General features: G+C 49.9%; 1 protein-coding gene and 1 long non-coding RNA gene across 4 annotated transcripts; one reads left to right on the forward strand and one right to left on the reverse strand.

Moving 5' to 3' along the window:
• The first annotated feature begins 56 nt into the window (after positions 1 to 56).
• Positions 57 to 14,403, forward strand: GLYCTK (glycerate kinase). Of its 3 annotated transcripts, XM_015640813.3 has the most exons (6): positions 57 to 141; positions 4,282 to 4,327; positions 8,527 to 8,922; positions 9,270 to 9,421; positions 11,254 to 11,429; positions 12,046 to 14,403. In XM_015640813.3, the coding sequence occupies exons 3-6, from the start codon at positions 8,636 to 8,638 to the stop codon at positions 12,949 to 12,951; spliced, it is 1,521 nt and encodes a 506-aa protein (XP_015496299.1). In that variant the 5' UTR covers positions 57 to 141; positions 4,282 to 4,327; positions 8,527 to 8,635; the 3' UTR covers positions 12,952 to 14,403. The 3 variants fall into 3 exon arrangements, with proteins under 3 accessions (XP_015496299.1, XP_015496297.1, XP_015496298.1); XM_015640811.3 differs by lacking the exon at positions 4,282 to 4,327; XM_015640812.3 differs by lacking the exons at positions 57 to 141; positions 4,282 to 4,327 and adding an exon at positions 6,427 to 6,598.
• On the reverse strand, positions 6,668 to 8,620 carry LOC117245065. The gene is made up of 2 exons (XR_004499231.1): positions 7,245 to 8,620; positions 6,668 to 7,077 (listed from the first exon to the last, which is right to left on the reverse strand). It is a non-coding gene; the product is annotated as an uncharacterized LOC117245065 (long non-coding RNA).
• Positions 14,404 to 14,706: the final 303 nt, after the last annotated feature.

The following is a 14,706-nucleotide window of genomic DNA, read 5'->3' on the forward strand; positions in this document are numbered from 1 at the left end:
CACGGGCTGATGGGACGGGGGAGTGCGGGGGTATCCGGCGGCCATATTGAGTGTGGCAGGAATGGAAGAAACGCCCGCGCGCTCCCGGCCCGCCGTGATTGTCAGCGTCTGTCACCGTCCCCGCCGCTCCCGGGGCCCGAGGTGGGAAGGGGCGGAGCAGGGTAGGGCCGGACGGCTGCAGCGGGGCCGGGGCTCATTAGCAGTTCAATACCCACTCACCGGCCCGTCCGTGCCTATGGAGGAGTGGGGGCCGGGTTGAGGGCATGATGTCATCCCGTAGAGCGGGCAATGGCCTCGCGCCTGGGGGACGCGTCACTTCCGGGGCCGGGCGGGGCGGTGCCCTGGCGTTGCTCCGGGCCGGGAGGGGCTGCGGGAGCCCCGGACGGCCTCAGCCCGCGCTCGGTATTCACTATATTATGTCAATTTAAAGCGTTTTTTGGAAATTCTAGTGGAAACTAGAGAGAAATGCGCTGGTCGGTGGCCGGCTGAGCATGAGTTCATGGGTGAACCGGGTGGTCCGGAGGGCCGGTGGCACCTGGCCTCTATCAGCAGTAGTGTGACCAGCAGGACCAGGGCACTGATTGTCTCCCTGTGCTGGGCACTGGTGAGGCCACACTTTGAGTGCTGTGGCCTGTTCTGGGCCCCTCCGTTCTGCAAGGGTATTGAAGTATTGGGGCAGGTCCAACGAAGGGCAGCAGAGCTGGGGAAGGGTCTGGAGCACAAGCCGTGAGAGGAGGGGCTGAGAGAGCTGCGGCTGTTTACCCTAGAGAAAAGGAGGCTCAGGGGTGACCTTAATGCTCTCCACGACTCCCCGAAAGGAGGTTGTAGCCAGATGGGACTTGCCCAGCTAACCACTGACAGGACGAGAGGACACAGCTTCAAGCTATGGTAGAGGAGGTTTAGGTTTGATATCAGGAAGAATTTCTTCACAGCAAGGGTGATCAGACATTGGAATGGGCTGCTCAGGGAGATGTGCAGTCCATCCCTGGAGGTGTTCAAGGAAGGGCTGGATGTGGCACTCGGTGCCCTGGTCTGAGTCACACGGTGGTGTTGGGTCATAGCTTGGACTAGGTGTCTCAGGGATCTTTTCCAACACAGTTGATGCTGTGCTTCTGTGAAATCGCTTATTGGGGGCATGTGCTGTGCCAGCATCTTGGCAGAGCCCAGCAGGAACAGCCTCTGTGCAGCCCAGTGTGACCAGGGAGCATCAGTCAGCTCCCCCTCCTTTGAAATACACTGTGATCACTTTCTCATCCTTCCCCTCCTACTATCAGTCCAGCTATTGCACATTTTTATTTCCCAGTCGTTTTTATTCCTCTAAAAACTTGTTGGCAACAACAGCAACACCACAGCTGTAGCATCCTACACCACATAAGCTCTCAGGTAAAGGTGGGCAGCACACACTTAAGCCTTTGAGAAACACACCATGGCTTTTGAGGATGCTGCTCCAGAACACACACCTTGGAACTGCTTTTTTCTATCGTGAATCCTGATGACAGGCTCAGTGTGCATGTGTCTGTGTATTTCTTACCTTAAAAAGCTGTTCTTGGAGTATAAGAGTAGCTGTGAGAATCTCACCACACAAAGTTTTATGCTATTTTAAATTTAGAAACCAGTAGGTCTTGTCACTTCAGTCCCCCAGAAACTCACAATCAAAAGAAAAAAAAAAAAAAAAAAGCCATAGATTCCTTCCTGAATGTTAATTGCCTTTCCTTTCAAAGTGTCCAGAATAGTTCGATTTTGCTTTTGGATCCTGTTGCCCTCCTGTGGTCAAACCTCAGCAAGTCCAGGGGCTGTTAAGGCTCTGCACGTCCTTCAAACAGGCTGCATTTTTTTGAGTGAATGTCTGATTTAGTTAGGTATTTCTTGTCTCAGTGCTCTTGCTGTTTGCTTGCTGGAGCTCCCTGTTACATGTTTAGAGATCTCACCCGACTCATCCTTTCACGCTGCAGTGGGATTAGCTCCTCAGAATGCTTTACCTTGTTTTACTTTGACACAAAGTCAAGGCTTTCACACTGGAGTCCAGGGATACCAAAACACACCCTCATTTCTCCTGAGGGTCTTGGGGTCAGCTGCCCCTTTGTTAGGCCAGTTCAAAACCCACAGTGATTTTTGTGTGATGAGAGGTTTTAGAAAAGCTCGGAATGTCGTGCCTCCTGCACACTTCTAAATTGCAGGATCAAAGCCTGGATTATCTCCTGTGGGCCCTGGAGGTGACTCACCAATAACATCATAAGACAATTTACTTCAAAACACCTACAATACTTAGCTAAGTTTTAGAGTTGTATAACACCGTGGGTTGTTGATTTGATATTTTGTCACTTCCTTTTTATTCTTCTGCCTTTCTTCCTAATCGTTGGAACTTAGTTTGTCAGTTTATACCAAGCTGGAATTTAGCTGGCAGGATAATTGGATCTCCTAGAGAAATGTCATATTAAGTAGGAATTATGGATAATGCCCCTGCAAAATTAGTTAATGGAAAAAACGTTTAATTGCTGCTTGAGTAATATCGATCAAATGCAGTTATTCTACCTATGCATTTCTGTATTAGATACCACTGGAACCTGCACAACACAGGGACTTGTGCTTGCTCAGCAGCAAAAATTCACACTTCTCCCTGCTGTGTGCCCTGAGGTTTCTGTGGGCTCTAACCTTGAGTTTATCATGGTTCCTCTGGAAGGTGCCTCCATCAGCAGTTCCCCCAAATTAAGCGCTCTGTGCTACTCTCCGGGTCACTAATGAAGCCATGGGGTGACTCGAACCCCAGCAGAGTCCCTGTTGATTACCAGATGTCAGCTGGACCCCGAGCCACTGCTTTCTGCCCTCTGAGCCCAGTGGTCAGGCTGGTTTCCAGCGGGGCTGGCTGTGATTGCCCAGCCCACCCTCCAGCATGCTCACAGAAATGATGTCAGAAACCTCAGCAAAGTCCAGGCAGTTCACATCTGCTGCTTTCCACGTTCCCCACAGCCTCTTGTCTCAGCCCAGAGGGCAGCTGTAATTGTCATCCTGTGACTGATTAAGATTCCTGGCTCTTTCTCCTCTTATGTTATTTCCAGCTGAGGAGCTCATAATTTTCTGCTATTAATCCCAAAGACCATGACCTTGTATTTCGCAGCACTGAATTTCAACCCCTTTCTACTATTCCAGTCCTCAAGGCTCGCAGCTTTTCATCTTCTCTAGAATACTGTGATCCTTCTCTGTATTTTAAATGACTCTCATCTTTGATGGCAAGTTGACTCAGAATAGGGAGTTTGAGAAATTACAGCATGAAAGGAAGTAGACTTGGCATGGGCTTGGCTTCAGGGTAGTAGTGTTCTGTGTTGAGCTACAGAAGAATTTTTAGTGAAAAGTTTTTCTTCCTTGCAATCCCCAGAGCATGGGAAAATCATTTCCAAAAGGTATATAGGGAGTGATGGGAGTGTGACCTAGAAAAACTAGTAAGATGCATATGTCAAATCCAGTTAATTTTTTTTTTGCTAATGATACTGATCTATATATATAAAATGCTGAATAGAACACTTATCTTCCCTGTGTTTGGCCTTAAGCCACATTCCCCATCAAAGGCAAAGAGACCCTGTTGACACTTTCCTGGTGAGCAAATCAGTCATGAGAGCAACATATTTATATTCCAAGCAACATATAGAAAGCCATGTAGTGGAAACTAGGGCTCCTGGGTTTCTCAGAGCTCAGCATATTCTTAAAACAAAGGTATCCAGGCTCCATCCTATTTTCTCCCTTGCCTGCCTGGCAGACCCTCTGGTCTCATCATACTGGTGCTGACCACTCTCATCCTTTTCCCCACTTCTGGATGCAGGAGCACTGCAGTAAGAGGGGGCGAAGGACCCCTCACGCTGTCCCTGCACACCCACTCGTGCACTGGACCCTTCATAGCTGCCCATCCTTGCTGCAGACATTTTCTCTTTTGCCAAATATGAATGAGGCAGTGCAGTAATTTTATGCAAATCCATGTGCAGATTAAAAAATTAATCAAATTCTGAAATTTTCATTTAAAGAGATTAGTCTTGAAAAATCCCCCATCTAATCCTCCCAGAATAGTCACTTGGAACAAGCCTTCACTGTGTTGTTTCCCTCCTGGGTTCAGTGCATCTCCTGGAAAATTTTCTTGTAATGCTTTTGGGACCATGTGGAGCAGCAAGCTTGGGTTGGAGCAGGGCTCGCCAGGCAAATTAAAGTTGATATATCAAATGATAGAGGAGATGTGTCAGTAAGTGGGAACGGGGGAGTTTAAGGCAGTAAAATCTCCACTCTTGTACTTCATAGGTAAATTCCCCTGGTGATGCAGGAGAAATGGAAGCAGAGAGCCTTGGTGAGTCTGTCAGTAATTTACATGCCGAGAGGCCAGAAAAAAGTCGTGCAGCAAGAAAAACGAGGAGCAAGAGACACTGCTAAAACTTGCTGTGTCTGGGAGTTTACTACTGTAATCTGTCTCTTAGAGCTTGAGCTCAAAATTATCCTCGAACAACTGGGGTTTGATCCAGTGCTATGTCAAATATTTTCTTAGCCCCCCAGGGATTTTGAAGTTGACCCTGTACAAGGTGGGCCAGCCACCAATCCTGGAGGAAATTCAGAGGCATCTTGATGGCATTGAAGCTAAAATAACTTAGATCCCTGAAGTTCTCAGTTAAATCAGACATCCTGGCACAGCATCTTCTGATCTCCCAGCACCTGAAACACTCAGGATGTGTGTGTGGTTGGCTTGGCCTGCAACAAGCTCAATTACCCCAACTTCAAAAAAAACCACAAGGCCAAGATGCAAATCCTGGAACAAACCTCCAACCACAGTACCTGGAACAGTTCAGCTCTGCCCAGTGATGGCAGACTGGCCCCTAGAAAGAAGTATTTTTCTAGCTTTCAAGTACCTGCCATGGAGTGAGGTGCTGGCTCATTTTTCTCACTGCATGGGCATGGCCAGCTCATTTGTTCACTGTTTTCTTCCCCAGTGTGCCTCCAAGTTTATGGCTCAGACTCTGCCTTGCTATGTCCATGCTTTTGGTCTCTTGCCACCATCCAATTTACTTGGCAGCTTTACCATTTCTGCCCCTACTGCTGGATTGTTTCTGTCTCCTTCTGACTTTGGCTCCTTGCCTGCAGAATTGCTTTAATTAAAAAGTTAATGAAAGGTAATGCAAACAAGCATTTTGCCTGTATTTTATCACAGCCCAGCTCCTTCCCCTCCCTCTTTCCCAGAGAAGGTGAAAATTAGAAGCTGGGGTTTTGCTGCTTTTTGGTGTGAGAGCTAACAGTGGAAATTTCTACAGGCTTAGGAGGAGCCCTCTCAAGAAAGGGCTTATAATGGTGTGTGTAGATTATTATAAGTGCGTAGATTATTCATGAATGAAAGCTGAGGAAGTTTTCATTTAAAGGGGATTAATCTAAACCCTTTACAATCCTCCAACTCTCTTTGGAACAGGCAATTCTTTTCATCCTAAACTTAGTGTGAATTTACAGGAAACTTTTCAAAAGACTGTCTATATCACAACTCCAAATTATCCCAACCGGGGACAAAGGGAAGGTGACACCTGAACCTCACTCCTGCCTGTAGCTTGTCACCTTATATCCATATAGAAGAGGGTTCATTCATCCCTAAATGATTTTCCTGAGAAACTGGGAGACTAAGATTAGTGCATGAAGTAATATGAGTCACATCATCAGCCCCTTCTCCCAGCCCAGATTCCTCACAGCCAGCAGTGGGAAGAGGAAAACGCAGGGATGTGAGGGTGTAATTTCCCCTCGTGCAATATGTAGTGGTTAACAGGCAATTACACCACTTCTAAACCCACCATCTGGGGAGGGAGCCTGAGAGCTGGCATTTGGGTTATTTTTCTTTCCACAACTGCCTGTGTTTTGGGGTGATATTCAGTTCTCTTGATCTTGTTTTTAAAGCCTTAGTAAAATGAGTAGGAGTTTTATTTTTTGTTAATATCTACAGTGGATTTCATAGCACTGATTTATAGCTGTTCCCTGATGACATTTAGTACCCAGTGCCTAAGACTGTATAAATAAATTACATAAAAACAGATTTGTGGTATCATTAGCAGCACCCCCATTCCAAGGGGAGCCTCCAGTGAGCCTGTGTGTCTAATCAGAGCTGACAAGGAGCAGAGTCACACACTGAGACATCCAAAGCAAATGGATCTGTGCCAAATTCAGCTCTCTCTTGCACTGGTATCAAGTTGGATAACCTCTGACTTCAAGGGGGTTTTACACTGCATTTACTCTGCCTTTACACCTGTGCTCTGAGATCAGTGTCAGGCAGTGGACGCCAAAATCCTGGGACACAATAGGAAGGCGCTTGCTGACTTCCACAGACTCTGGATCAGGCCTCGATGGTTAAAATATAATCTGAGTTCAGAGTGCAGAAAACAGATTACATGCCTGCTATTGTACTGAAATGCTTTCCAGAGTAAGCATTAGCAATATGTACACAAGTGCCAGATGAATTAAGCTGGCATTTAGTTTTTCCACCTCCAGTAGGAGAGGATTGCTTTTAAAAAACTCACGCCTGCTGTGTCGTGTCTGGAGCTGGAGCTGAACGGGGCTGCCAGGAGGGCACGTGTGAAAGGAACCACGGTTGCAGGTCTGGTTGTGCTCAATTTCCCCGGGCTTCAGGGTCAGCCATGCACAGAAACATCAAGGCAGAGACAAAGCCTGTTAAAAACTTTGGGGCTTTATTTTCTTAAACTTCCCTGTCTCCTTTTAAGCTTTTCTTCTCCAGCCATTCCTGCAAATCCTGTATTGCAGCTCAGATGAGGTGACCCGGGGTGTGCAGCACCTCTGCTTTGTAGCACCTTCTTCTGAATTGCTCTGTGCCACCAGGTGAATCAGAGAGCTGCTGGGAGCAGAGATGCTTATCTCAGTTCCTGAGTGGTGCACAGCTGACTTCACTTCGGTCAGCGCAGTTACTCTGGCCCTCATTGAAGTGGGGTCAGTGGTTTAAACTGCCAGCAGCATCAGCTGCCATGAAGTTTAAGAGTCTGGTAACAAAGTGGTCAGGGCACCCTGTCTTTTTTTCTCCTATCTCCTCGTGGTTGAAAAGCCAGTTCTTCTGACCATCACCTAAAGGGAGTACACATAGGTAGTTAATCTGCCTTGGCTTTTGGCTTTAAAATCTGTTCTCCTAAACAATGAATCATTTACTGTTAGCCTTGTTCTTAAGGGCATTTTCCCACTTCAGTGATTCTTGGGGTTCTTTCACAAACCTTTGATTCTCTGTAAAGCCTTACCTACAAGTCCCTTGTACCAAGATTTCAGAGTGTGCTCAAGTTTCAATGTCTGAGAAGCTGTGTAGAGGATTTTTCTGTAGATTCTTTGGGTCCCTGCAGCAAAAGAAGGGAGATTCAGACCCAGAGGAGCTGTTGAGAAGCTTGTCCAGCTTAATGATTAACACCTTGCAATGGTGTGGGAGTGTCAGGACAAAGAGACCTCTGGACTCCTGAGCTCTCCTAAAAGAATCCCTTGCACAAAACACATCCGCTTACTAGAGAGAGGATTAACTCTCTCAGGTAATTTCAATGGGTCTGTGATCAAGTGTGTTGCCCTGGCTGCTTCAGCCTCCTGGCACCCTGCCTTAAATGCCATGAGCAGGAGAGATGCAGATCACACGGATCTTTGATCCTCAGAAACCAGCAGTGAACTTGCTGCCAGTTAACAGAAGGAAGGAGAAATGCTGGGAGGGAATAGATGTGTGTATGCTGGCAGGGGCCACCTTTCTTCTGTCAAGACAAGTATCTGCCCTTGAGCAGCTGAGATCTTTCTGTCCATGCACAGATCTGTTGCATATAATGCTTATGCTCAGTGGAGAGCAGCTCAAAAAGGCTTTCACAGACACGGCTGGCAACTTTGCCTGGATATGAAGTCTTATTTGGGCTCTAAATGTGATTTTAATGGATAATGAGGACTAAAAGAGAAAGGTAAATGAAGCCTTGTGTTAATTTGCTGTTTGGTGAAGAATCTTCACTACTGGTCTCTCTGTGGCCACCAGCAGCAAGGGATGGGGCAACCAGCAAGGCCGTTGTTTCTCCTCAGTCTGTGTCTGATGCTGCAGGGACACATGGGGCAATGCACAGCCAGAGGATGAGATCAGCATTTGGCTAGCATGAGGAAGGGAGTTAATGTAGTGAAAAGCTGTTCCACCCAGATGCCCTGCTCTCTTCAGGACAGAGAGCAGCTTCCACAGTTTGGAAAGGTGTCAAACGCTAAGCAAATAGAAATGATGGCTTGCCAGTGGCAAATCTACAGTGATGGAGAAGCTGGCTGGCAGAGCTCACCTTCCCTGCAGGAGGTGATGAGATTGCAGGGGAATCACAAGCTGACAGATAGTTTGAATGTGACACTGTCCTTCCCTTCTTCCTGCCTGGGGAAAAGTTAGAAAGTGCTGCTCGTATGGCACCTTAATCTAGGGGAAACAGGAGCTAGAATTTCACTAGGTTCATGTTTTGACCTCTCTGTTCTTTCTGTGACAGCCCTGTCTCTTCTACTAGCAAAAATGTTTGCTTTCTCTTGCAGGTTGGAGGCTGCTGGCTATCTCATCAGCCCTTGAGGCCTTGCCAGTGCTGACAGAGTGCACAAGCCCACCCACAACACAGAGTGGCTCAGCCCTGCCAGCCCGTGCACAATGTCTCTCCGCGAGCACGCGCTGTCCCTGTTCCGTGGTGCTGTGGGCACCGTCCGCCCGGCTCCCATGCTGAAGAGGGCTCTGAAGCTCCAGGGAGATGGGTGTCCTCAGCTGCTGGTGAAGGGCCAGGCCTTTCCAGTGAAGAAGAACCTGTACCTGGTGGGTTTCGGAAAAGCTGTGCTGGGGATGGCCGCAGCAGCAGAAGAGATCCTGGGAGAGCACCTCACTCAGGGGATTATCAATGTGCCACTAGGGATCCAGGAGAGTCTGCAGAGAGCAGGAATGCAGTAAGGATTGTTTATGGACAGTTTTGGGGAGCAGGAAGGAGGGGTGTAGGCTGCTAGATTTGTCCTCTGTGGGATGTTGCTGTGAACACCTTAAGTCCTTTTGAGCTGCCCTTGCTCTGTTGCCCACCCCATCCACCCCACCGCTCTCATCTTCAACCACCATCACATCCCAGTGACACAGCCCACCTCTTGTGCTGGATATGGGGAAGAGACACTCAGCACAGACCATCTGCCTGTCCTGGGCACTCCCTGTATGCCACTGGTGCACCAGGCACCTGCAGGTGACAGCCTGTCTGCCTGTGTGGGTGCACAGATCCGTCGTGTAATTACCTCTCTTACCTCACCAGGGAGATGCTGCTGAAGCCACACAGCAAAATCCAGGTCATTGAAGGTGCCAAGAACAACCTCCCAGATGCAGAGGCTCTGAAGGGAGCAGTTGCCATCCAGGAGCTGGCTCAGGGTCTGACTGCAGATGACCTGCTCCTTGTGCTCATCTCAGGTAGTGTGGGAATCCCAGGGAATGGGATCTGCTGAGGGGTCCCCAGCTGCCTGCCCACCCCTGGCTATGCAGCAAGGCAGTGCTGTGCTGTGCCAGCCCCTTCAGCATGGACACTTGCATCTCTTGATTTTTCTCTCCTTTCTCCCATCCTTTCTCCAGGGTTGTGGCAAGGGAGAGCACAGGCAGCGTGTCCTGCTGCTGCAGCGGACACACTGCCTCCCAGCACTGGAAGGAGGCTGAGATGCACAGGCGGGGTCCTGCAGTTGTGCCACCACAGTGAAGTGGCACCTCTGGGCACAGCCTGGCTGTTCTCACCTCTTGGCAAGGAGACATGATCTTCCTGCCCCCTCCTTGCATTTGGAGATGCAGCCATGGAGAAGCAAGCACTTGGTAGACTTGCACACTCTGCATTTGTGCAGGAGCGTGAGTCTGAAAGCTGAGATTTGGGACTGACCTTTCCCAGGGCTTGGCTCCTTCCCAGACAGTGGAAATGAGGCCTCCAGGTCCCACAGAGTAAACTGCAGGCCTTGCAGGGGCAGCTCTGCACACCCCCAGGCCTGGCTGGTGACTCCCAGGCTGTCCCCAGCTCCAGGGCTGTGTAAGAAGATGTATCAGAGGGATGCAATGACATCACCTCATACTGAGCTCAGTAGGTGTCATTGCAAAAGCATGCAGGGGCTTGGAGCAGCTCTGCAGAAAGGCCTTGGTCTCCTATGCTCAGTGTTTATTCCTCTGTGGATGCTCAAGCCTGATCCAGTACGGAGAGAGCAGTGCCATTAGGCAAACACCCAAGTGATTGGAAGCTAGCTGTTCTTTCTGGGGATTCCCCTGGGCTTCCTCCTGTCTGTTGGCTACAGGGATCTCCAAGAGACTCCTCAGCCCTTCAGGGAGCCCGTACAGGATCTCCCCGTGGCTGTGACTCCTTATGCATGTGCACTCCCACACAGCAGCCGGTCCCCAACTGCTCCTGCCTCTCAGCTAGATCCCTGGCTATTGACTGAAACACAGGCATTTGCATTTGTTTTTCTTGCTCATCATGTTTTATTGATGCTGATTTGTCTCAAACCTCTGAGCAAGCTTTGCATTTTGACAGTAGCATTTGGCTGTACTTCTGTGCATGTTCACTCCCTGCACAGACCTTGCTCTTTTCTCCTCTATTTTCCATCCATTCCACTTTTCCATTTAAACCTTGCCTTCTTTTCCACATTTTCAGTGCCTGCTTGTATCAGACAGAATTCCCATCAGTGAAGCTATCACCTTGGACTCAGGGTGTACTTTGTCCTTTGCATTACTGAGCCCCTTTTCTTTCCTCCCAGGCCTAGATGAGTGTAGGTTCAGCAGTTTCCAATCTTGCTGCATCCCCAGACAGTGTTTCTACACACTATCCTGAATAAATTGGGCCACCAAAGCAGGCAGTGTCCCCATGTGCACAGCACTGACTGCTGTGTGAGCCGTGGAGGCCCTGGTCCCTGATCACCCATCCAGGTAACCCTCGAACATCAGTGTGAGGACCCACTTGTGGCCCAGTGCAGAGCTGAGGGTAGTTGCTGTCCCTTTTTTGTCATCCCCACCACACTGCAGGCTTGTGGGGCCCCCATCCAGCCAGGCTCACACTGCCTGGGTGAAGTGTAGCTGACTGCAGAGAGTGCAGGACAGCAGTGATTAAAACCCATTGTTGAAGATGACTGAATTCTCCAGAGATGTTAGCTTATGTCCCCAGTCACCTCTGCCTTCCCTCCAGACACTGGTGAGGGAAAACACTAAAGCCTTGCTCTCCTTTGTCCTCCTTTTCCTGCTATTCTGATGTCCTTGCCATCTCTTCTGCATCCTAGGGGGTGGATCAGCCCTACTGCCTGCTCCCATCCCTCCCATCCTCCTTGAGGAGAAGGAGAAACTCACAAAGATGTTGGCTTCCCGAGGAGCTGCCATACAGGAGCTGAACATTGTCCGGAAGACTCTGTCTGTGCTGAAAGGTGGAGGGCTGGCCCAGCTGGCACATCCTGCACAGGTAACCAAGGGAAAGGCCTTGTTTGCCCAGATATCACCCATCTACCCTCAAAATAGAGCTTTAATCAACTTGCAAGGGTTTTTTCCATACTCAGTGAACAACTTTGCACACTGTTTTGGGGCGCTCTGGCTGAGATTTCACTGAGGACTGAAAATCTCAGGGACATGGAAGAGTGGGAATTCAGACTTGGGAAACATTAGCCATCCCATCATGCCACTCTGCAGACCCCAGCCCACACCCAGCAGGCACTTTCAAGTACTGCTGCTTCAGCACCACACTTTCAAGGATGGCTCAGACCCTTGGCTCCCCTGGGGGCTGTTCTCAGCATGTGCCATTGCTCAACCCACAGTAGGTTGGGCCTGCCAAGTGCAGTGTCACAAGTTACATCTTCCAACATGACAGTCCAGCTTCAAAGGGGACTGTAAATCTGTGGGTTTGAGAAGGGCAAGGTAACACTCACAGGTCCATAAAAAAAAAAAAAAAGTAGGTTAAGACCTACCCTGTTTCCATCTGCTTTGATGGGGGGGTGGCACTCAGAGCAGTGCTTATGCCAGGGCTCTTTTGTGGTCACCTGTCTTTGTCTCCTGCAGTAATTTGTGGGCATTTCTTTCCACAGGTGGTGAGTCTCATCCTGTCTGACGTGATAGGTGACCCCCTGGACATCATAGCGAGTGGGCCCACAGCTGCCAGCTCCCACAGCGTCCAAGACTGCCTTCAGATACTCACCAAATACAACCTGCTGCACAACCTGCCCAAGTCAGTGGAAATGGTCCTCTCCAGCTCTCCCACCAAGCCCACTGCTCCGCAAAGCTACTCCCACGTTTCCAACATCATCCTTGGGTCCAACACCTTGGCTTTGGAAGAGGCCAGGCGCCAGGCTGAGGGCCTGGGCTACGCAGCTCTGGTCCTGAGTGCAGCAGTCCATGGGGAAGTCGGTCGTGTTGCCACACTGTACTGCCAGCTGATCCAGCTGGTCTGCCTGGGCTTTGCCAGCCTCAGAGAAGGTGCCCTGAGTGACAAGCTGAGGGGCAATCTCCTGCAGCTGGCAGCAGAGCTACAGATCCCAGGTTTGGACCTGGACGAGTTTCTAGAGGTGCTGCGAGGATTAGGGCCCGACAGAGCAGTCTGCATCCTGGCCGGTGGAGAAACCACAGTCCAGCTCCAGGGAACTGGCAAGGGAGGGAGAAACCAGGAGCTGGCCCTGCGTGTGGGGCTGGGGCTGCACAAGGCTCAGGCCACAGGAGCCAGCAGCCCCCGAGGGAGGTGTGAGATCCTATTCCTCAGTGGGGGAACAGATGGGCAGGATGGGCCAACGGAGGCAGCAGGAGCCTTCTGCAGCCCAGGGCTGGTGGCTGAGGCACTGCAGGAGGGCCTGGATGTGGAGGCCTTTCTCAGGAACAATGACTCCTACACATTCTTCAGCCAGTTCCAAGGTGGGCGTCACCTCCTGGTGACAGGCTTGACAGGCACCAATGTCATGGACATCCAGGCCATTTTAATTAGAGCCATGGAGAGATCATGAGAGCACCCTCTGCAGATATCCAGATGCACTTAATTAGGAGCAGGAGTAAATGAAAGCACCAATGCTGTGGACAAATGCAAACTACTTAAATTAGGGCTCACTGTCAAGGCTGCTAGTGTCTTTGACAGAAGGAATCCACTAATTAGACACATGAGTGGATGTCCACAGCAAAAACAAGCACTTGTAATTGGGGCCATCAGAGGAAGGTAAGAGGTCACATTACAGACAAGGAAACTGGATTTAAGACCTGTGACTGCTTCAACTATAGTTAAATTAAGAGATGTGGGGAAGTTGAGGCCATGGCAGGGCAACCATGGAGAGCCCTTGCTGCACTGTTGCACTTCCAGTGCCCCCAGCTAAAGAGCAGCTCAGCAGTGGGGTTTTAGGGGTTCACTGGAGCAAATTACAGTGACTGAAGGATGTACAAGCAGTAAGGCCTGCTCACCTGAAGCATGGAGGTGTTGGGGGAATGTGGTGGGACGGGGACACCCAGCATCCGCTCCACATGCCAACACAGCGCCCTACAGCTCTTCCCACATCAGGGTACTGAGATGACAGAGACCCCAAGCCCAGCAGGAGGCACACCCAGGAGTGTGGCTAAGAAGCACACTGGCAGAGAGTTCTTGATACTGGCTGGGTGACACAAGCAGTGCACAGTGACAAAGAGGATGACATACCTTCAATGCGCAGTGTAAGGACGGGGATGAATGAAGTGCAGTGACAAGCCGGCTGTGTGGAGTCTTCCTCCAGCCTCCTTCCCTCCACAGTAACATCTTTCCTGCTGGTCCCTGTTGGGAGAGCCTCTGTGCCAGCAGCATGTATGCTATGAGCTTTCATGGTGTTGTTTTCCAACCGTCTAGAAAACTGTCGTGCATCCAGCCTGAGCCACTGACCTTTCCTCTGCACTGAGGCAGAAGTCGCTGTCATTCTGATTAACTCTGCTAATTCCACAGAACAAAAGGCAAGGAAACCTTCATGATCAGCTCTCCTGACCCATGCTGCTGAGCTGATCAAAGGGCAAATCTGCCAGATCTGTGCTCTGACAGGGAGCTGCTCCCCCCACATGCACATGCACAAGGACACGGTGGTTATCGCGTTTTTGTCACCTGCTGCAGTGTGATATGTGGGAGAGCAGAGATGAGCTTGGTTTCCCAGGACATGGAGCTCACAGTGGGGCTGGATTTCAGGAGGGCTTTGCCTGCAGCAACAGGCATGCTGACGGTTTGGCTGGATATTCAAAGGACTTCAGCTCAGCAGCCAGTGTGACCCAGCACGTCCAACTCCTTTTGAATATCTGTCTGTTTGTTACAGAGCCTAAGTGGGAGCTGAGCTCCTTTGAAAATCCAGCTCTAATGTAATAGGACACGCTTGACTCAGACTCTTTCCAGACAGACCGACCTACTCCGAGTGGCTGATCTCATCTCGTGACATAAATACACCGTTGTGCCAACACCCTGTGGTGTCTCACTGAACAGTCAGTCGTTCTGCACCCCACTTCAAGGTGGATCAGAGGGTGGGGTTTTGAGGAGGATGCAAAACCTATTTTGGTTTTGAAGCCAGTATCTAACAAGTAGGGATATCAGCAGGACTATCACGGGGCCTGGTGTCGACGCCAGGCTGGCAGCTGGACTGCCTGGGCTACAGCCCAAGCTCAGAATAAGGCACAACCCTGGGAATTTCAAAACCCCAGTCTTGCCCGGTGGTTTAAACTCATCCACGCATCTCATTTGTCCTCAGAGTCTGAAGGTCTTCTGT

The sequence above is a fragment of the Parus major genome, chromosome 12, assembly GCF_001522545.3.
Source record: "Parus major isolate Abel chromosome 12, Parus_major1.1, whole genome shotgun sequence".
Taxonomy (NCBI): domain Eukaryota; kingdom Metazoa; phylum Chordata; class Aves; order Passeriformes; family Paridae; genus Parus; species Parus major.

Coding starts and splice junctions, on each gene's coding strand:
- GLYCTK (XM_015640813.3), top strand. CDS start 8,636: ATGTCTCTCCGCGAGCACGCGCTGTCCCTGTTCCGTGGTGCTGTGGGC. Junction 8,923..9,269: donor CTGCAGAGAGCAGGAATGCA/GTAAGGATTGTT, acceptor TTACCTCACCAG/GGAGATGCTGCTGAAGCCAC. Junction 11,430..12,045: donor AGCTGGCACATCCTGCACAG/GTAACCAAGGGA, acceptor TTCTTTCCACAG/GTGGTGAGTCTCATCCTGTC.